Here is a 21,568-nt window from a genome sequence, read left to right as displayed (position 1 = left end):
ACCGGGGTGTGCACCGGGGTACGTGGTTTGAGGGGGATTTCACCGGGGTATGCACCGGGGAGCTTGAGGTGGGGGATCGGCGCGGTCGTGCGTGATTTTGGCAGGGCATGTGTCTTTGCACACGTGGTGGCTGGGTCTGGGGGTCTTTACACCACGAGGGCACCCTGGAGGTGTGTGTTTTGAGGGGGTCTGGGTGCACCGGGGGGTGCAGAGATGTGTTTGGGTTTGGGGAGGGCCGTGCACCCATGTGTGTGGTTTGGGGGGGGTGTCTTAGCACTTAGGGGGCACGTGGGGTGTGTGGTTTGAGGGATCTGTGTGCATCGTGGAGTGCAGCAGGTTGCTTGGTTTGTGGGGGGACAACAACGTGCATGGGGGGATGGGCACTGGATTGTATGACCGGGGGGCTGTGCACCAACATGTGTGGTTTGGAGGGGGCTTAGCATTGGGGAGGCACATGTGGGTGCACTGGTTTGAGGGGGCAGTGCCTCGGGGGGTGCACACGGAGGTCTGTGCCTTGGGGGGTGTCTGTGCTCTATGGGGTGCACACAGAAGTGTGTATTTTGGAGGGGAGGCCCGTGCGTGGAGGGGTGCACACCCAGGGTGCACACCCAGGTGTGTGGTTTGGGGGGCTGTGCGCCATCTTTTTTGTGGATGCTGTGCACTGAGGGAGCACCCTTGGAACCCTGGGCATGGCGGGTGGGGTGGGCTGTGCATCGGTGGGTGCATTGTTTGGGAGTACAGTGTGGGGTTTAGGGTCCCAGGGCATTAGGTGAAGCGCATTTTGGGGTACCGTGTGCCCATCCTGGGGGTGTGTGCGTTGGGGAAGGGGAGTGTCTTGCATGTACAAGGGGGAAACACCCCTGTGCCCCCTGTGCCCCCTGTGCCAAGGTGGGCACCCACTGATGGGATGTATCTCATGTGGCACATGGCCTGAGCCAGGGTGAGGGACCATAGGATGCCTGGAGGGGTGGGAAGGAGCCCGAAGTCTGGGAGGGCAAAGGACTCATATCCCCTTTGGCAGCGGGGCTGGGGCAGTGATGGCAGGGGGCTGCATAAATGGGGTGTAAGAGGGGTCTCCAGCTGCAGTGCCAGGCTTGACCCAGGCTGGCTGGTGGGACATGTCCCCAAGGAGGGGGACAGGAGGTGCAGTCAGCACCCACTGAGCCCCCCAGGCATGGGTGGTGGAGGCTGGGACCTCCATCCAGCAGGTTTGGGGGGCTGTGTCTGGCCCAGGCATAAAACCTTCCCGAGGCTTTGTGTAAAAGAGGTGTTTAAGACAGCACGGAGGCAGAGGAGAGAGATTCCCGTTATGAATGTCTCTCAGTGTTAGTGTGAGCTGGCACAAAGCAACACGGTTGCTTAGCAAATGAATCCATCCCATCCCATTCCGGGAAGGCTCCTGCTTCACCTGGGCTGTGGGAATTCCTGCTGCTGGCACACAAGGATGGGCAAGAAGGACAGTTAATAATTAAGAAAAGGCATTGGATGGGGTTTTCCAATCTGGGGCGGCTGAGCGGGGGGGGAGGGAGCTGGGAGAGATGTGTAATTGGAAAGATGATCTAGGCAGTCATCTGTCTCCAGATGAGCATGATGAACATGTAATTTTCATGAAGGGCAGAGGATTTGTTCTTCTTTCATTGGTATTCCTAGAATCCACGGTGAGAACCACTCTGGCCTATTTCACGGTGGGCAGAAAGCATATGACGTTATTTAGTGGGATTAAGAGGTTTGAGGGATCCTCACTTCTCAGGGGTGGATGCTGAGGGGGCCAGTGCAGGGCAGGGGAGCTGGTGGTTCCATGGCTGGTGGGGTTCTCCTTGTCTGTGGATGCTGCCCGTGGCTGTTCACACCCCGCACGCCGCAGGAGAACTGGCCAGCAGACGTAACAGGTACCATTTCCTTCCCACCACCGGGAAAACGTGGCACAGGGACATGCAGGGATGCGACCCAGGGTGCTGAGCAGTTCCTTTAGGCTGTTTTCTTGGAGTGGAGAGAAATAAATAAGTCTATACCCAACTTGTTACCCTGTGATTCCCTTTAAGGATTTGGGATTTTGCCCTTGGGAGGTGCCCAGCATGTTGCTTGGTGCTCCAGGGTGGGTTAGTAAGAGCATCCACAGTGCCAGGCTTTTAGGTGGGGTGGGATGAGGGTGCAGAGCAGCTCCACAAAACAATGCTGGGTGCCTGGTGGGGATGTGAGGATGTGGTGGGGTCGTGCATGGCCTGTGCCAGGCAGTGTGTTGCATTTCACCATCCAGACCCTGGTCCCCAGCCTTCCCCATCCCAGCCCATCCCAGCCCCATCCCTGGAGGCAGCCGAGTTCAGCGCTGTCACAAGCCATGAGGACAAATGCCACGGAGAAACTTTGGATGCAGCTGCTTGGTTCAGCAGGTTTCACAGTTAAACATGAAATTTATCCTGCTGGAAAGCGATTTTTCCAGGACGCAGTGATCCGTGGCACTTCGCCAGATCTCCAGGCACATAAGTGCCATTTGGGGGATTGGAGGGAAAAACGTCCACAACCAGCAAGGAAGGGAGCAGGGAGCAGTGACACGTGCTCCCAGTCACACAGCGGGAGCAGAGCCGCCTGCTCTGCTCTTTGAGACTGTGGCTGCTCCCTTATCACCGCCCAGCCCTGCCCTGCAGCTCCTAACACCCCCACCCTCTTTGTCCCAAACTGATGGCTTTCTGCCTTGGATTCACCCGCCAGCAGTGCCCCACACCGGACTGGCATCTGGCACATGGTGCTCTACCATCCTGGGAAGTTTTACGGGTTGGATCCTGCAGGAGAGGAGAGGGAACTGCAGCCCCTTTGTGCATGTCCTGATGATGGCCCTTCCTAACCCTGTCACCCAATCCCACTTGCCCAGATCCTGGCAGAGCCATTTGCCACTTAGAGACATCAGTGTTGTGCTGTGCAGCTGGATCCTGCTCTTCCCTCAGCTCCAAGAAGGCAGCCTGCGGCAAACCTCCCAGGAAGTGGATCACAGCCCCAAGGCTGCCAGAGCTCAAGGAGCATTTGGACAATGCTCTTAGGCACATGGTGGGATTGTTGGGGCTGTGCAGGGCCAAGAGTCAGACTTGATGATCCCTGTGGTTCCCTTCCAACTCCGGATATTCTAGGATTCTGTGAAGCTACCAGGTTCTGCTTCATCTCCTGCCTGTGACCATCCTGGCTGTGCCAGGGCTCGGTGCTGATGTGGTGCCGGTGCAGTGCGGGACGTGCCGGTTCCTCCTCACAGGCAGCCTCAGGACAGGTGACACATTGTTTTGCTCCAGGCTTTGGGGTCACACTGGCTCTCACACACTTTCCACATCCTTTGAAATAAGTGCTGGATGGCAACAGCAGCGCCACAGCCGAGGCAGCCTCAGCATGAGCAGAGCGGGAGATGCTGACAACGATTTTCCACTCCATTTTTGGTACCAAACGTGCAATTAAGTGATGGAGGCAGAGAGGGCAGCAGCCCCAGCTCCTGCCTTCAGGGTTTGGCAGCTCCTCTCTGCCCTGGGGCTTGTTTCTAGCCTGAGGTTTCCGTGCAATGAAGGATGGGAACCAGCTGCAGATGATGCATCAGGCGAAGGGGGGTTAAAGTGGCGCAAGATGGTTGTGGAGCTGAGGGTGGAGCGCACGGAAACAGGAAACGTTGGCCTCGCTCTGTGTCACCATTACTGGAACTTGCTTCATTAAAGGTTTGTTTTCACTTCCAAAATGAAACCGAGCAAGCAGAGGGAGCGCCTCGTCCCCTGGGCTGTCCCCTCTGCAAGACACAGACACATGTGCACCCCAGTCCCTGTGGCAGGACAGGCAGGCAAGCAACACAAGAGCTGGCAGCTCTCTGCAGCCCTCTTGGTTCCTGAGCCTCTGCCTCTGCCACTGCGGTGGTGGGGCACGGCTGCTCACACTGCCTCGGTTTCCCATCCAAGGATGTGGGTTGTTGCTGCCCTGGGGTGGGTGCTGGGCTGTGAGTTTGCAGCTGTAGTTGAGGTTCAAGCCTGTGTTAAAGTGAGAAAATCAAAGGCAGAGGGCAGGAGTAGGGTTAGATTGGATATTAGGAAAAACTTCCTAATTCTTACTTCTATCCTGTGAGGGTGGTGAGGCCGTGGCACAGGTTGCCCAGAGAAGCTGTGGCTGCCCCATCCCTGGAAGTGTCCAAGGCCAGGTTGGACAGGGCTTGGAGCAACCTGGGCTAGTGGAAGGTGTCCCTGCCCATGGCTGGGGTTGGAATGAGACGAGCTTTAAGGTCTCTTCCATCCCAAACCATTCTGGGATTCTGTGATTCTAGGAAGGGGTGAATGGATAGAAGGGGAAGGTTTCTACCTCCTCCCTGCAGCATCTCACTCAACCCAGGTGCTGAACAGGAGTCTCCAAGCCCTCCAAAGGCACTGCAGCTCCAGGTGAGCTCAGGGCAGTCATGGGGGGGGTGTGTCCCAGAGGGACACCCAGACACCCCTCATCCTGGGTGCAGGGAGGTGCAAAGGAGGGTGCAGCCAGCAGAGAAGGGTTTTGGGGGCCCCAACCAGCCACCCTGGTTGCTGGCTTGGCCGAGACCTTCAGATTAAGCAGAAGAACTGAGGCTCCTGGTTTGAACCCCACTAAAAGCACAGCAAGAGGAGCTGTGCAGGGGGGAGTTGCCAGGGGGAGGTGAGGGGTGCTGGGTGTCATGTGTGGACTCTAACCACATGTGTAGAGCTCTGACCATACCTTGCTGGTGTTGGCTTCTCACTGGTGCCTTGTTCATTCACCTGGAGGGACAACCTGTTGTGAAATACTGTCCTTTACACCCTGGATGCTGTGCATGTGCCATTCCTATCTGGTTTTGGGATGCATGGAGAATCCCTTTGCTCAGAGTTCCTCCTCTCAGTGTTGTGGGTGTATCTGGCCATGGTGTGATGTTAAACGATGTCCTTTAATTAGCAACATCTCTGTGGGTTCCTGTTCCCAGACTGGTGAGGAAACTCGATGTCTTTGCAGCCTGAGGAAGCGGAAATAGAGGAAGGGGAAGGTTGTCCTCGTGCTTGAGCTTCTGCTCCGTGCCATGGATATCTGCACTTCCTTCTTGTCAGACTGAAAGAGAACTTAAATGAGCCCCATTTCAAATGGGGCTGAAATGTGGGAGTGGGGTGTGACAGGAGTGGAGCCGCAGCTCCCCTGTGGGAATTTTTGAGACTGAGCCACTCTTGCAAGACAGCCTTGGGCTCAGGGCTTGGGGAAGGGCTGAAAAGAAAAACGAAATTCCTGCAAGGGTTGAAATCCTGTGAGTTGGGAGGGTGGGAGAAGAGGTGGGGATACAAAGACCCAGTGCTTGTGGATGTGACCTTTCGGGGATGCTCTGTGGGATGCTGGGATGTGCTACCAGGATGGGAGTTTTGGAGTGTTTGAGCTGTCGCGGTGCTGGTGCTTCTTTTCACCTGGTGCTGGCACATGCGGCTTCCTCCTGCTGCCAGGGCATCACAAATGCCTGGAGATCCCACAAAATCTGAGGGGGTCAGGGGCCAACTGTCCCCTCCACTGTGACATGGGGACCACCAAGTGTAGGGAGGTTTATAGGAATTGGGGTAATTTTCAATGCAATGGAGCAGGTCAGGTTGTGGCCACTTGGCATTTCCTCTCTTCCTCCTTTTACATCCCTTTTTCTGTTCCTGCCCTCGGGCTGTTGCCAAGGGGCCGCTGCCTCTGCCCTCCCCAGCAAGCCAAAACCAGAAGTGGGACCTTGATGAGATGGTTTATTGTTAAAAATAACCCTGTTGGCCCATCTCCAGCAGCGCTGAACCTGGGGATGGATCTTTCCTGCCGTGGGAGATCCGTAACAGCAGTTGTGTTCTGTGGCACGGGGCTCCATGTACAAGCAGATCCTTACATCCCTGAGCCCAGACAGCTCTGCTTCCCCAAGTTAATTCCTGCTTTTTCTTCTCTAGTTGCCGAAGCAGCAATAGGAAGAGCTTAGTGGTGGGCACCCCCTCTCCGACCCTCTCACGGCCTCTCTCCCCCCTCTCTGTGCCAACAGGTAAGGGATGTCCCAGTGGGTGGGTTGAGCATCTCCCAAAATCACTCGAATATTTTAGAGGAGTGGTGGGGGCACCTTCTCTTCTGCAGCCTCTTGTTAGAACCAGTGGACCGGCTCCTGGCTGCAGGTGCCTTTTCCAAGAGGGAGTAGTTTGGGAAGTGATTTACCCTCTCTTTCCCCGGAGGAGCAGCATGTAGCATCACACTAGGGTGGGTTTTGGGGTGACTTTTCCCTGTTTCTCCCTGCAGCTGGGAGCAGCCCCTTGGACAGTCCACGCAACTTCTCTGCCAGCACCTCCATCAACTTCCCCTTCGCTCGGAGGTGAGCTCCCAACCCTATTCCCAGGCCAGTAATGTTCACTAATAAATACCATCTACCAACTGAGACTGCTCAGTTATCTCAAGTGATTTGGTTTGCTTCTATTTTTGCTTTTTTTCTACCTAATTTCTGGTCTGGTGGTGTTTGCTCTGCTGTGATTGGTTCCTCCCTCCATGCCAGCCATGCTCCTCGGACTGACAGGTGAGTACCCAGGATGGGCAGGGTCTGCATTTTGGGGAGGTGTCTGCTCCACATCATCACAGATCTTCTTTTTAAAGTGTTCAGGGCCAAGTTGGATGGGGCTTGGAGCACTCTGGTTTAGTGGAAGGTGTCCCTGCCCATGATTCTTTGTTGCATCCCTAGATGGGAGATTTTGCCCCAGGACTGGGCTGTCTGCAGCTCTGGGAGCAGAAACATCCCTGTTTCCATCACACTATCCCCAGCCACGTGCTCAGCTCCCACTCCGACCCGCTCCAAGCGCTCCTTATGGATGCTCAGCAGATGGCCCTGGATGGATGCTCATCCAGGTCCCTGCAGAGGCACATCTTGCTGCATTCCCTCTCCAGCCCACACTGCTCCAGATGCAGCCACCAAAATCCTGTTGAAGCAATTAATTAATTGCACACATGGAGGCTGATTTTAAACCATCGATCGTCACATGGAAAAATGCTGGAGGCTCATGGATTGTTTGCACAACTTGTAACAGAGTGAAAAACCAGACAGCAGGTGGGGTCAGGAGTTTGAGAGTGCCGTCAGTGAGGGGATTGAGGTAGTGCAGGAGCCAGATCCAGCACCCTGCCAGCTCCTGGAGTCCTTGACCCCACACGGGAAGCAGCAGCGGGAGGTGAAGGGCCTCGACTTGACCTGGATGTTCCCTATCCATTAGAAACATGTCCAAGAGGAAGCACTCGCCTACGTATGAGCGGTTGCCTTCCTGTTTATAACTAGGCTCTGCTCTGTGGCGCCTGTTGTCTCAAGATGAGTCTTTGGGAATCCCGGATTCTCACCAAGAAAACTCCCAACAGGTTGAATTTTGCTCTAATTAAAAATCAAATGCTGGCAGGATTTTGGGTTTTTTTTTACCTATCTGAAGTGGATTTGAGCCAGCCCCAGTGCTGTCCCTTTGCAGGGACCCTGCCCACTGTCACTGTGCTCACAGACACCTGTGTGCCAAGGGTGCAGAACAGCCCCCCTCACCTGCAAACCCCTTATTTCACCTGATTTCAGTTCCTTCTGAAAAGAGGCTTCAGGACTTTATTACTCAAACCTGAATCCTCTTCCCCATCTTTTTGCTCTGATGTTATTGATTTGCATTTAGATGTTGGGTTTTGCCCTGTTATGTGATTGTCATGTTTGCATTCGCAGGACTGATGGCAGAAGGTGGTCACTGGCTTCGTTACCCTCCTCTGGCTATGGGACCAACACCCCCAGCTCCACGGTCTCGGTAACATTTGCTTTCTCAAGGCAGTAGATGATAAGAACCTAAAACCTCTTGATTTTTGGTGAAATGCCTCCTGAGAGTCCCGTGGTGCCAGTTCCTGGGCAGCCTCCCAGTTCCTAGAGGACTGTGTGCTTTAGCTGCATCATGCTTCCCAAATGAGCTTTTAAGAAAGTCATAGGGCTTGGCTAAGGGCTCACAGCATCCCTGGGGGTCACAGTGTCCCTGGGGCTTACAGCATCCCTAGGGGTTATAGTGTCCCTGGGAGTTAAAGCATGCCTGGGAATTATGGTATCCCTTGGCTTTACAGCATCTCCAGAGTTACAGCACCCCCAAGGTTACAGCGTCCCTGGGGTCACATTATCCCTGGGAGTTAAACCATCCTCTGGCATTACAGAGGATCTGGTAGTTACAGAATCCCTGGGTTTACAGCACCCCTGGGAGTTACAGTGTCCTTGGATTACAACATTCCTGGGATTACAGCATCCCTGGGGTTATGGCATCCCTGAGGATTACAACATCCCTGGGTGTCACAGGTCCAGGGTGCACTGGACATATCCTGACCATGCAGTGGAATGGCCAGGCAGGAGCTGCGTGGGATGCTGCAGGTACAGGGGATGGGGCTCACTGGAACCACACTGGGTGGTAGAGTGGGGGAATTGGGTTGGGATTGGGCAGTGCAGATCTCCCAGGCAGTATGGAGTTTGCCTTCTCCATACTTCACATTCCCGAGCACAGACCATGCTACCTATCAGTATTTCCAGCCTCCTAAGAGGCTCCAAGGAATAATTTCCTCGTGGGCTTTCTGATTTCAAAACAAAAACCACTGGAAGCATGGATCCATCTCCTGATCTCCTGCATCTCTCTCTCTTCCCAGTCATCTTCATCCTCCCAGGAGCGCCTGCACCAGCTGCCGTACCAGCCCACCCCCGACGAGCTGCATTTCCTTTCTAAGCATTTCCGCAGTTCGGAAAGTGTCACGGACGAGGAGGGCCGGCACTCGCCCTGCCTGCGCCCACGATCCAGGAGCCTCAGGTACAGCACCCACTCTGGGAAGGCGCCCATGGTGCTGCTAGGATGGTGCACAGGGTGCTGGCGCATCCAGCACATCCTCTGAGCTGTTCCTGGCGTGTCCTGGTCCTGCTAAGCCTGTCCCAAGGTGTTGACCCCCATTTGGGTTTTCCCTTTGCAGGGAAGTGGAAAAACTGTGGCCTGAGGTTGTAGGTGTCTCATGCCTGGAAATATTCAAGGTCAGGTTGGACGGGGCTCTGAGCAACCTGGTCTAGTGGAAGGTGTCCCTGCCCATGGCGGGGTTGAACTAGATGAGCTTTAAAGGTCCCTTCCAACCCAAACTGTTCCATGATCCTTGGGGTTAAAGCATCCCCAGGGCATTACAGCATCCCTGGGAGTTACAGCACCTCTGGGATTTACAGCATCCCCGAGAGTTACAGTGTCCTTGGGATTACAGCATCCCTAGGGGATGCTCCATGGGCATTAAGATCTGGTTCTCAGCATCTTCTTGGCCATTGGGACATGACATTGCTCTCCCGGCAGCAGACAGCACCTGAGAGGGAGGTTTCCTGGGGCTGAAGCTGGAGAAAGTGGGATTTGTTATTGGTTTGCAGCCTCTTGCTCAATTGTCTGAATGGTTTTGGTGGTGAGGAGGGGACTGCCAAGCAGAAGCCCAAGTGGTGGCTGTCCTTGCCACCACTCAATCCCATTTCTGGGCTTGCACCAGGAAACATCACCTTTGTTTGCTGGGGTTGGCCTTTGCCTCTGAAAAAAAAAACCACAAGGAATGCAGGTGAATGGGCATTTGTGGGCTGGAGAGAGGAAAATTTGGGGAGAGGATCAAGGCAGTGGCTGTAGCATGGTGTGACCCGACCCTACAGGCCTGCTGAGCTCCACACTGGTTCTCCAAGACCTATAAAATGAGCCACCCACATTTCCACTTGTCCAGCACCACAATGTTTTGCTTTTTGCAGGGGATGTTTTGGTTAAATCCTCTTTTCCCTGTGAAAAAAACTCCGTCCCTCTTCGCACCAAAGGCAGAGCTGCAGTCCTGCGTGTTGCCAGCTGAAATTTCATTAAAATCAGATTAATTATCTGCCAGGGTTTTGTAGGTGGTGAGGTTTTCACCAAGGACGTGCTAGCTCTTGGTTGGCACAGCAAAGGCTGAGCTGGGGTTGGGCTGGGGCTGGCAGTGAGTGGCCTAGGTCTGGTTCTAATCCCCACATTTATTATTTTATAGTGGTTAATGAGTTGCTGGCAGTTCCTGCTGCTTGCTTTGCAGGAAGGGGCTTGGGAGTCGCAGTGTTAGGTGAGAGTAGGAGAAAAGCCATGTTTAATGAAGCGTCCACCACAGGGTTTGGTTGGGGTTTTTTTTTGCTGGTGAGCTGGAAAAAGGGCAACAACGGCAAGAAATCATGGGATCCAGAGGAAGGAAAGGACGAGCTTGTTCTTCAAAGCCAAGTGGAAAATCCAGCCTTTCAGCTCTAGATTTTCAAGTGACTTGTGTTTGGAGACCCGGGTTTGCAGGAGGTTGACCTTCCATGGACCACATCCCAGGGACTCCAGATCCATGTGCAGTGTGAGGGATGCTGCTGGAAGTGCTGGCCCAAGGCTGATGGCTCTGTTGGGATGAGCTTTAACCACTTGGAATCAAGAGTTAGGAGGAGGGAACAAATTGCTCTCCAGGGGTGGTAGTAGCTATTTGCACAGATGTAAATGACTTGAACCTCACAACACAACTGGTTTCCTCCCTCTGCAGCCCTGGACGGACGAGTGGAACGTTTGATAATGAGGTTGTGATGATGAACCACGTCTATAAGGAGAGGTTCCCCAAGGTAACTGCCAGGACTTGAGGGGGATGGGCACATTAGTCCCTCCATGGCGTCCTGACAGCATCTTCCCCAGAACAGCTTCTCCTCTGTGCTGGAGTATGGAATGCATGGGTAGATACTGGGGGCTGTTGAGGACACTGGAGGCATAATGAGCTGGGGATGCAGGGACCTGTGGGTCTGCCTCATCACACAGGCAGGAAGAGATCTCTGGAAACTTTGGTGGAGGCTGCTGGAAGCTAGGTCCCAGGTGAAGCCATGATGTGCTTGTGGATATTGGAGCTGCAGGAAGTGGTAGGATGAGATCCTGGCTGGCCAAACCCAGTGCAGGAGGTGGTAGGATGAGATCTTGGCTGTCCAAAAACAACACAAGAGGTGGTAGGATCAGATCCTAGTTGTCCAAGCCCAGTGCAGGAGGCGGTAGAAAGAGATCCCAGCTGGTCAAACCCAATGTAGGAGGTGGTAGAATGAGATTCCAGCTGGCCAAACCCAGTGCAGGAGGTGGTAGGATGAGATCCTGGCTGGCCAAATCCAATGCACAGCATGGCTACATGTGTTCCCAGGCATCACCATCCATTCCTTGCAGGCCACAGCCCAGATGGAAGAGCGTCTGCAGGACACCATCACCAGCTTCTCCTCGAGCAGCACTCTGCCCCTGGCAGATGGAGTGCTGGGCTTCATCCACCACCAGATCATTGAGCTGGCCCGTGACTGCCTGGCCAAGTCCCAGGGAGCTCTCATCACCTCCCGTTACTTCATGGAGCTGCAGGAGAAACTCGAGAAGATGCTGCGAGATGTGAGTACGGGGGCAGTTCCCTGCCTGGTGCCACCTCCTGATGCCACCAGTACACCCCTGGCTTCTGTCCCCTCTCTGGCAGGCTCAGGAGCGTTCGGAGAGCGAGGAGGTGAAGTTCATCGACCAGCTGGTGAGGAAGCTGCTGATCATCATCTCTCGTCCTGCTCGACTACTGGAGTGCCTGGTAAGACATGGATTTGTCTTGTGTTTCATGGTCTGGAGAGGAGCCAAAGCCTCCAGGGTGCCCCATCCCTGGAAGTGTTCAGGGGCAGGTTGGACAGGGCTTGGAGCAACTTGGTCTAGTGGAAAGTGTCCTTGCCTATGGCAGCAGGGTAGAATGAGATGAGCTTTAAGGTCTCTTCCAACCCAAATCATCCTGTAGTTTTCAGGGTTTTGGGTTTTTTTGGCTGATGTGCTGAATTTTTGAAGCACTTGCCTTAGTGCTGTGGTTCCTTCAGCTGAATGGAGTCACAATGCAGTGTGCTGTTGATGTGCTCTCCTTTGTTTTCCCTCCAACTCATGGGCTACATTGTTTTTCCATCACTCTTGACATGGGGAATTATGGGGGAATGATGCATCCAGGGGGAACGATATATCCGGGGTCTATCCCCAATTACAGGTGTCACCTGCAAGGCCTAGAGAAAAGTTTTAATCTTGCAAAATCTCTCTCCTCAACTGTGCTTGGTTTTCCCCATGCAGGAGTTTGACCCAGAGGAGTTTTACCATCTCCTGGAAGCTGCAGAAGGACATGCCAAAGTTGGCCAGGGAATTAAGACTGATATTCCCCGATACATCATCAGCCAACTGGGGCTCGTCAAGGACCCATTGGAGGGTAGGGAAACACTTGGGTTGGTGGCCCTGAGGTCTGCAGTGAGCTGTAGCCTCCCAGTTTGACCACTGAATGGGCACTGGGAGATGGCAGGGGGACCTGGAAGGCTGCGCTGGTATCATGGCAGGGGGGTCACAGAAGGGCCAGGATGATGTCCACGTCCTCCTGGCCAGCCCCACATCTCTGATTATTGCTTCCAATGCGTTCAGCAAAGCAGATTAAGCTCGAAAACACTTAATCCATGGCCCTGGGGGGGAACCATAATCCCCAGAGAATGCAGGAATGACTATCAAAAAAAAGAATTATGTAAATGTTTAACCTTGTGTTGAACCTCTTAACGTCATGACCTGGATTTCTCCATACAATGGCTCGAGCAGAGCACATGGCTAAATCCCTGCAGGATCTCTGAGTTTGGAAGGGGAATGGCTGGGGAGGGGGCAATTTTGGTGGGGGTCTTGAGCATGAAGGAAATGAGAACCATCCCTGTCACCTGCAGAAATGGGCCAGCTGGATCACTTTGACAGTGGGAACACCATCACGCCAGAGAACGATGATGCCTGTGAGGTGAGCGTGGTTCAATGTCTGTGTCCCCACCTGTGCCTCAGCTTCTTCCTGCCTCACCCCACATCAGAGCTCCTTGCAGCAGCTCCTCTACTGTCCTAGACTGGGATATGTTAATTTGGGTTGTCCCCAAGGGTGACTGATGGATTCAAGGGTAATATCTCATAGTCCCTCATCTGGCTTCTTGGGTGGACAGAGCTCTTGATCTGCATCTCAGGCTTCTGGTTTGGGGTTTGTGGCTGGAGAGGGCTCTGGCAGCAAGAAGCGCTTAGAGGTGATAATGGTGCTGGGTGAATTCCTGTCTGCAATCACAGCTCCAGAGCATTGGGAAACATTAAAAACCTTCTGTGTCTTCTTCAGAGCCAGCCTTCAGTCACTGTTCCACGGAGGAAACCCTGCGAGGGGGACTTTGAGACCATCAAGCTGATCAGCAACGGGGCTTATGGGTGAGTTGGGAAGTTCCTATCACTTGTCTCCACCCATAAACCCCTCCAAAGTCCTCCCTGTCCAAGCTCTATGGTCTGTGTGGTCAGTCCTGGTTGTTGGAGGATGTGTTTTGAGGTGCAGCCATTTCACTGTCTCCAGGGCTGTGTACCTGGTGAGGCACAGGGAGACACGGCAGCGCTTTGCCTTGAAGAAAATCAACAAGCAGAACCTTATCCTGAGGAACCAGATCCAGCAGGTGTTCGTGGAGAGGGACATCCTCACCTTTGCAGAGAACCCCTTCGTGGTCAGCATGTTCTGTTCCTTTGAGACGAAGCGACACCTCTGCATGGTGATGGAGTATGTGGAAGGTGAGAAGGGGGCTGGACGGTGCAGTGAGGAGGGGAGGATATCAATGTCTGAGCATGGAGGAGACCACCTGGACACCTCTTGCCCTGCTTTGCTCCAGGGAGCAGAGGGAAGCACCAGAAGATGCTTTTGTGACCCTGAGTTTCACCTTGATGAGGGTGATGGCCGTGGTCACCTAGAAGAGCATTTGTGCCCCATGCCTGGGGATCAGCTGCTCTGAGGAGGGATGTGAGGGTCTGGCTGGAAGCCTGCTGGGCCTGCTGACCTTCCTGCCTTCTCTGAGCCCCTCCGTGTGCCTACAGGGGGGGATTGTGCCACGTTGCTGAAGAACATGGGCCCACTGCCTGTTGACATGGCGAAGATGTACTTTGCCGAGACCGTCCTCGCACTGGAGTATCTCCACAACTACGGCATCGTCCACCGGGACCTCAAACCTGACAAGTGAGGACATGGGTCAGGTCTGAGCAAGGGTGGGGTTGGATTTGGATGGGCAAGAGAAAGCCAAGAGGATAGGGCAGAATGAGGTAATGGAGTTTGGTGCCCAAAGTCCTGGTTCTGTGCTGTTGCCCCAGGACCAGAGGTCCTGGGGTGCAGCTGGTCCTTCTCAGGTCTCCCCAGAAGCAAACAGCAGCGTTGTGGGTTGTCTGTCTTCTCCTGCAGTTTGCTCATCACCTCCATGGGCCACATAAAGCTGACAGACTTCGGTCTGTCAAAGATCGGCCTGATGAACATGACCACGAACCTCTACGAGGGACACATGGAGAAGGACACTCGGGAGTTCATGGACAAGCAGGTGTGAGATCCTGCTCCACTTGGCTTGACCTGCCATCACTGGGGTGGCCTCGGGACTTGTTGCAAAGGCCAGTGCAGAGGTGTCAGGCACTGCTTCCCCATGTAGGTGTGTGGCACTCCAGAGTACATTGCCCCCGAAGTCATCCTCATCCAGGGCTACGGGAAACCCGTGGACTGGTGGGCCATGGGCATCATCCTCTACGAGTTCCTGGTGGGCTGCGTCCCCTTCTTCGGAGACACTCCTGAGGAGCTCTTTGGCCAGGTCATCAGTGGTGAGTCTCAGTGGCAAGTTTGCTCCTTGGCTTGCTCTTCCCAGCAGCTGTGGCTTGTCCTTAACATATTGGGAGCTTCATTCCTTCACGATATACTTGTGTGAACCATGAAGGAGTTCCTCAAGCTTTGATTTCCCACTTTGGGAGGATGCTTTACCTGCTGTGGTTCCTAGGGGACTTTCCTGTTGCCCAGAAGTGTCCAAACCCTTCCAGCCACTCCAAACTCTTTCTCCTTTTTCCTCGCAGATGAAATTATGTGGCCAGAAGGGGACGAGGCTCTTCCTGCAGATGCCCAGGACCTGATCACACGGTTGCTGAGACAGTGTCCCCTCGAGCGCTTGGGCACTGGTACGTGTGGCGGCCCCCGTGTAGCACTCAGGGGGTGACCTGGCCCCCCAGTTCTGATCGAGCTTGGGCGGTGTTGAATCCAAAGTGTGTCCTGCCACGTTGAGGGTGCTCAGAGGTCTCCTGCTCAGGGTTCAGCTCAGGAAGGCTGCACAGGGCTCCAGTCCATCCTTCCTAAGCCATTTGTTCTGCATGGAGGAGAGATTGTGCCACTTGGAATGGGAGCGGGAGCATCCTGGATCCTACTCTGTACCCCTGATGTGGGTTTCTCTGCCTGGCAGGAGGTGCACATGAGGTGAAACATCACTCCTTCTTCCTCCATCTGGACTGGAATGGGCTGCTGCGGCAGAAGGCTGAGTTCATCCCCCAGCTGGAGTCAGAGGATGACACCAGCTACTTTGATAGTGAGGCCAAATCCATTCCCTTCCCCCTGCTGCCAATCCATTATTCCTGCTGCACTTCGGATGCTCCTGTGGTAGATGAGAATCTCCTGGGTGAAGCTGGCCCCTTTACAACCAAAGCCACAGAACAGATGGAATCCTCTTTCCAGGCTGCTCACCCTTACTAACTTTCTCCCCCCAAAACTCCCCCGGCATTTGGGACTGGGCTGTCACCCCATGGGTGTAGGTCCCACTTGGCAGAATGTAGGTGTTGCAGGCAGGGTGGCAGCCCTGCCCACTCTGGCTCTTGCTTCCAGCTCGTTCCGAGAGGTATCACCACTTGGATTCAGAAGATGAGGAAACTAACGATGAGGAATCATCGGTGGAGATTGGGCAGTTCTCCTCCTGCTCCCACCGCTTCAGCAAGGTGCTCCAGTCCCTCCTCTGACATCCAAAACACTTTGGCACTGCAGCCAGTGCGATTGTGCTGAGCATCAGTGTTTTGGCTGACGCTGGATCACCTGGATTCCCAGATTTCTACTCCTTACTGACAACTCCTCTCCTCCTCAGGTGTACAGCAGCTCGGAATTCCTGGCGGTCAACTCCAACCTTAGCCTCTTGTCCTCTGACCGGAGTCACAGCGATGAGAAAGAGGAACGATGGGACAGGCACTCAGGAGATGAGGACAAGAGCAGGCCAGCAGGCACCGAGCCCCGGTGCGTGGTGAGGGGGAGATGGCGTGGGCTGGTGCGGGCTTCTCTTGGTGCCAAGGGTTTGTGCCAACATTGAGAATTTTGTGCTGGGACCAAGGATTTGTGCTGGTGGTTGGGGTTTGTGCTGCTGCCAAGGGTTTGTGCCAGGACTGAGAGTGTGCAGAGGGGTCAGTGGGAAGTGTCCAGGGGTGCTGAGGATCTTGGTGCCATCTCCTCACCCATCTTTGGTAGTCCTGAGCCCTCCTGCTCTTGCCACGCAGGCTCCGCTCCTGGACGTCCTGCAGCTCCACGCCATACACCTCCAGGCACGAGCGGAGCCGCAGCCCCACTGTGCTGCCCAGTACCCTCAGCCTGGACACTATGCCCAAGTTTGCCTTCTCCTCGGAGGATGAGAGCCCCTGTGTGGCATCCACCAAGCCAGAGAGACCCAAGTTTGTGGTGGGAGACCCCGAGGTGGGGACCAGCGGTGTGGTGAAGCAGTCGGCGTTATCCGGTGCGTAGGCTGTGGGCACCAGTGTCGGATACTCGAGGGCCACCCAGGGTTCTGCATGGCGTGGAGTGGCTTTTCCGCATCCCCAAACTCTCTCTCCTCCCCTCTGTGCAGCTGATCTTGCCAACCTCAACCGCATCCGCCTCCGGAGCAACAGCACCGGCACCAAAAACTCGACTCCCCGGAGCCTGGAGCCGAGTGGGGGCCGTCGGCTGAGCACCCAGAAGGATGTGCCAGAGAGGCAAAGAGCCTCGCTGGGCAGCCGTGTCCCCAAATCTGCCTCCGTCTCAGCCCTGTCCCTCATCATCACATCAGGTCTGTGTGCTCCCTGGTTTATCCTGGATAGTGGCTGTTGCATGGTTTTCCCGGGCTGAGCTGGCTTCTCCCACTTGCAGATGACTTCGGTGGTGGTGCCTTGATGAGCCCCATCTCCCCTCACTCCCTCTCATCCAACCCCTCTTCCCGTGACTCCTCCCCAAGCCGGGACTCATCCCTTGTCATCGCCAGCCTGCGGCCGCCCATCATCATCCACAGCTCGGGGAAGAAGTACGGCTTCACCCTGCGGGCCATCCGCGTCTACATGGGCGACAGCGATGTCTACACCGTGCACCACATGGTCTGGGTATGTGTGGAGAGGCACTGGTGGTGCCAAGCATGGCATTTCCCACTGGGAAAACCCCAGGAGGAAATTTGCATATGAATAAAATGCTTATCTTCTGATGGCAGAGCGTGGAAGAGGGGAGCCCTGCGCAGGAGGCAGGGCTGAGAGCGGGCGATCTCATCACACATGTGAATGGAGAGTCTGTGCTGGGTTTGGTTCACCGAGATGTCGTGGAGCTGCTGCTCAAGGTGAGTGTCCAGAGCTGCTCTGCTCTCCTGGAACTGGGATATCAATTCAGCAGCTCCCTGGCGTCACCTCCGCTGGCTGGATCTGGTGACAGGAGCTGGTTTGGATCCGCTCCTGCAGTGATTCGTTTTCCATCCCTCAGAGCGGGAACAAAGTGGCCCTGCGCACCACAGCCCTGGAGAACACCTCCATCAAAATAGGGCCTGCGAGGAAAAACAGCTCCAAGACGAGGATGGCGCGGAGGAGTAAGAAGAGCAGAAAAAGGGATGGCCAGGAGAGGTGGGTAGAACTGGGGTAGGATAAGATGGATAAAAGTTTGACCTGGTGTGTGCCATACCATGGGGATGCTCTGGACATGCCATGCTGAGGTGTTCAGTGGGATCTGGTCCTGCCAGCTCTGGGTCTGGATCTGCCATACTGGCTTCTGGTCCTACTGGCACCAGGTCGGCAGACTTGGAGCCACCAGCTTTAAGGAGAAGCCAGGATTATTCTTGTCCCCTGCAGTAGGAGAAAATCCCTCTTTAAGAAGATCTCCAAGCAGTCGTCAGTCCTGCACACCAGCCGCAGCTTCTCCTCTGGCCTCCACCACTCGCTGTCCTCCAGTGAGAGCCTTCCAGAGTCCCCCACGCACAGCCTGTCCCCAGGTCCCACGACACCCTGCCGGAGCCCTGCTCCCGACCTGCCCTCAGGTACCTCAACCACGGCGAGGGGGGATGTTGGCGAGGGGCAGGGTGGGATGCTGTGTGTCCCTCTATCCCTACAGTGACCTGTTTCTCTTTGTGTGGCAGACGCTGTGTCCCCGCAGAGCACCTCTCCCTCCTCCAGCACCCCAACGTCGCCCGCCGGCCACGTGCGCCCCAGCTCCCTGCATGGGTTGGCCCCCAAACTGGGCGGGCAGCGCTACAAAGTGGGACGTCGCAAATCCACCAGCAGCATCCCCCCCTCGCCCCTCGCCTGCACCCCTTCCTCTTCCCAGCGCCCGCCTTCCCCCCAGCGCTCCCCATCTCCACTCCCTGGGTACCCCAAAACCCCCCACTCCTTCCAGGGCAAGACCTTGTCGCCCCCCACCATTGTCCGGCAGAGCTCCCGCCCCCGCAGCGCCGACTGCCCCCGCTCCCCGCTCCTCAAGCGTGTCCAGTCGGCTGAGAAGATCGTCACCATCCTGGCCGAGAAGAAAACCTGTGCCGGCCGCAAGCTGGGGCTGGAGATATCCCCAATGGACAGGGAGGCCATTGGGGAGGGAGAAGTGCTGCCCTACCCAGGGGAGCATGGTTATCACCCCACCAGCTCCCGGCTCGGGGAGAGGCACGACAGGGACCAGGAGATGGTGGTCATGCGGCGCCTGAACCTCTCTGAGCGCAGGGACTCCTTCAAGAAGCAAGAGGCAGTTCAAGAAGTGAGTTTTGATGAGCCGGAGACGGTGCCAGGAGGCGAAGATGGCGGGAAGAGTGAAGATGGGTCGGGCACAACTCTGCAGGGTGGCAGCACGACCGGTGCGGAGCTGCAGCCGAAGTTGAAGCCCAGCCCGGTGCCGCAGATCGCGGTGCAGGGCTCTGAGAGTGACGAACAGGAGCCGGCGGTGCCCGAGTGGGAATGCCAGGGCTCCTACCCCATTGGCAGCACCAAGCAGCCAGACAGCAGCATCCCCCTGCCGTGGTGGAACGGGTGTGAGCACCGGGACCGTGGCTCCCAGCAGTGCCAGAACTCTGGGGAGGGATCAGTGGGCCACTGGGAAGCACCGGCACGGGGCCAGGAGCTGGCAGGGGCTCACATCCCAGCGCCCTAGGGTGGCACATGGAGCAGGGCCAAGCACACATGAGCCCCACGCTGGCACCAGGGGTGGTTCAGGCTCCCTGTGGCATGAAAACTCCATCCCATGCAGCATATCCATGAGAGAAACATCCCCGGAGCCACTCTGGACATTGGCGCTGGCCGGGCACTTCTCCTCCCTGTGAAGGCTTTTTGTACTCCCTGAGAGATGCTCATATTTTTATAGAGACACAGGAGCTTTCCCGGTGGTGGTGTTTCTCCCGGCTGGGCCCCACCCTCTGTGTACAGAAAGGACTCGATGCAAATATTCCTTAATTAATTTATTACTTTTTATAAGCTAAATGGGCAGTGCAGGACTGTCACAGGGTCCAACCCAGCTCTGAGAGTCCCAGCCTTTTCCGTGTGTCTCCCAGCTTCCAGATGGATGGCACACTGTTTTCTAACCTTGCAAAGACCCCACTCACTTTTCCCTACTTTCTAACTTCGGTTTTATCTGGAAACACCCCAAATGTCCTAAGAAACACAAATTCTAACATTTAAAATTAAAACAAACCCCCAAACCTACAGTAACATCTCCCAAACACTGGCGCTCCGGGCTGGGATGCAGAGGGGGGATTTTATTTGCATATGGATCATCAGATGATGAACATATGGGTCATTTTATAAGTGTATAGTGGATGTAAAGGGTTTAATTATTTTATTGGAGCCTTTTGGAGCCACCAGGCTCCATTGGCCCTTCCAGGGGTAGAAAAAGAGAGACATTGCCACAGGGTCAGCAACTGGATGTGAATATTAATGGGATTTTTAGGGTCAGTTTTTGCTCTTTCTCTGTCCCCAAATCCTGTGGTGTTGGTTGGTCAGTGCATAGACACCCCAAAAAATCCCAACTTCTGCTTTTTTTTTTAAACAAAACCACCCCAAGACAGTGAGCACCTGTAATTTGGGAATTTTACCCCCTTTCCCCCCCCTTGTTGTTCTATTCAACAAACTACAGCTCAGCCCAGCATTTCTCCCCCATTTCTACCATTTTCTAGGATATAAATGTTCCCATTTGTTAATGCATGTTCTGGCTTTCCCCCCACCAGGCATCACCATGGCCCTGGTGGGTTTTTGGGCTGCGTGTTGGGGTTATTTTGTGCACGTATGGTTTGTGCCAGGCTCCGTATCCTGCTTCTCCCGTTAAACTGGTGCCGTTAAACCCCCCAAAAATGAGCCAGCAGAGCTGCTCCATGTTTCCTTTGCTTCTTTCCTCCACTGTCTGCGTGAAGGTCTCGGGAAGGCAGCAGGGTTTTGGGAACACACCGGGCACCCCCTCCCCATGGGAAGGGGGGTTTGGCTGTGCACCAGATACGGTGGGAAAAGGAATTTTTAATGGAAAATGTCTCAAAAGCCAAGGGGAACCGTGTCTTTCTGCCCAGCGCCCGGCTGTGTTCCTACCTTCGGGAAGTTTTATGCTGGATTAAAATTGTCCCTTGCGCTGAGCGTGGTGTCCAGAGCCGGGGTGGGATCGGCACTGCTGGCACTGGAGTGTGGCTAGGCAGGGAGTACCCGTTCCAGGGGGTAGTGGCAAGGGGTGAACAGGGCTGGGGGAGCCAGAGTTGCCCCAGCACGAGCCAGAGGGCTGGGATATGGCTGTGCCAGTGGCACCGGCACAGCTGGCACCCGGCCTGGCTCCGGTACTGGGCTCTGGCTGTGGGTGCCCAGTGCAGTGCCCTGTGTCTGCCTGCGTCCCCTGTGCTGTGCCCCATGCCTGGGGCAGTGTCCCAGATCCCGGGTGCAGTGCCTGGTGCCCTGTGGCCTACACCCTGTGTGGTGCCCCGTGCTTGATGCCAAGGCCTGTTCCCAGGTCTGTGCCCTGTGCCTGGTGTAGTGCCCGGTGCCCCATGCCCGGGTTCGTGTCCCATCCTCGGTGCCCAGAGCAGTCCCGGTGCTTTGTGCTGTGCCCCATTCCCAGTGTAATCCCAGTGCCCAGCACAATCCCGGTGCCGTGCCCCATGCCCAGTGCCCAGTGCTGTGCCCCATCCCCAGTACAGTCCTGGTGCCATCCCAGTGCAATCCTGGTGCTATCCCGGTGGTATCCCAGTCCAGTCCTGGTGTAATGCTGGTGCTATCCCAGTACAATCCTGATGCTATCCCGGTGCTATCTCGGTGCAATCCCGCTATAATCCTGGTGCTATGTCAGTGCTATCCCAGTCCAATCCTGGTGTTATCCCGGAACAATCCCGGTTCTATCCCTGTGCAATCCCGGTGCATCCCGATGCCTGGTGCAATCTTGGTGCTATCCCGGTCCAATCCCGTGCTATCCCGATGTTATCCCGGTGCTATCCCGATTCTATCCCGGTACTATTCTGGTGCTATCCCCGTTCTATCTCGGTGCTATC

General features: G+C 55.3%; 1 protein-coding gene across 1 annotated transcript in view; it reads left to right on the top strand.

The window, feature by feature from the left end:
- The window catches only part of MAST3 (microtubule associated serine/threonine kinase 3), a 24,376-nt gene extending 3,963 nt beyond the window's left edge, over positions 1–20,413 (top strand). Inside the window, exons 3-28 of the mRNA XM_029964386.1 lie at positions 5,916–6,004; positions 6,253–6,325; positions 6,503–6,523; positions 7,688–7,766; positions 8,638–8,795; positions 10,531–10,606; positions 11,187–11,396; positions 11,479–11,580; positions 12,096–12,228; positions 12,722–12,789; positions 13,147–13,232; positions 13,372–13,580; positions 13,881–14,019; positions 14,239–14,371; positions 14,477–14,642; positions 14,889–14,990; positions 15,269–15,391; positions 15,685–15,794; positions 15,938–16,083; positions 16,341–16,573; positions 16,685–16,885; positions 16,966–17,192; positions 17,297–17,419; positions 17,560–17,696; positions 17,922–18,106; positions 18,206–20,413. Of these exons, the coding sequence (XP_029820246.1) occupies positions 10,571–10,606; positions 11,187–11,396; positions 11,479–11,580; positions 12,096–12,228; positions 12,722–12,789; positions 13,147–13,232; positions 13,372–13,580; positions 13,881–14,019; positions 14,239–14,371; positions 14,477–14,642; positions 14,889–14,990; positions 15,269–15,391; positions 15,685–15,794; positions 15,938–16,083; positions 16,341–16,573; positions 16,685–16,885; positions 16,966–17,192; positions 17,297–17,419; positions 17,560–17,696; positions 17,922–18,106; positions 18,206–19,203 (3,867 nt within the window). The 5' untranslated portion in view covers positions 5,916–6,004; positions 6,253–6,325; positions 6,503–6,523; ... (1 more) ...; positions 8,638–8,795; positions 10,531–10,570 and the 3' untranslated portion in view covers positions 19,204–20,413. The remainder of the gene's footprint in view (positions 1–5,915; positions 6,005–6,252; positions 6,326–6,502; positions 6,524–7,687; positions 7,767–8,637; positions 8,796–10,530; positions 10,607–11,186; positions 11,397–11,478; positions 11,581–12,095; positions 12,229–12,721; positions 12,790–13,146; positions 13,233–13,371; positions 13,581–13,880; positions 14,020–14,238; positions 14,372–14,476; positions 14,643–14,888; positions 14,991–15,268; positions 15,392–15,684; positions 15,795–15,937; positions 16,084–16,340; positions 16,574–16,684; positions 16,886–16,965; positions 17,193–17,296; positions 17,420–17,559; positions 17,697–17,921; positions 18,107–18,205) is intronic.
- Positions 20,414–21,568: the final 1,155 nt, after the last annotated feature.

This window comes from Manacus vitellinus, unplaced genomic scaffold (genome assembly GCF_001715985.3).
Source record: "Manacus vitellinus isolate BGI_N305 unplaced genomic scaffold, ASM171598v3 scaffold_107_pilon, whole genome shotgun sequence".
NCBI lineage: Eukaryota > Metazoa > Chordata > Aves > Passeriformes > Pipridae > Manacus > Manacus vitellinus.
Note: the sequence above shows the minus strand (reverse complement) of the source record. Positions and strands in the feature narration are given on the sequence as shown.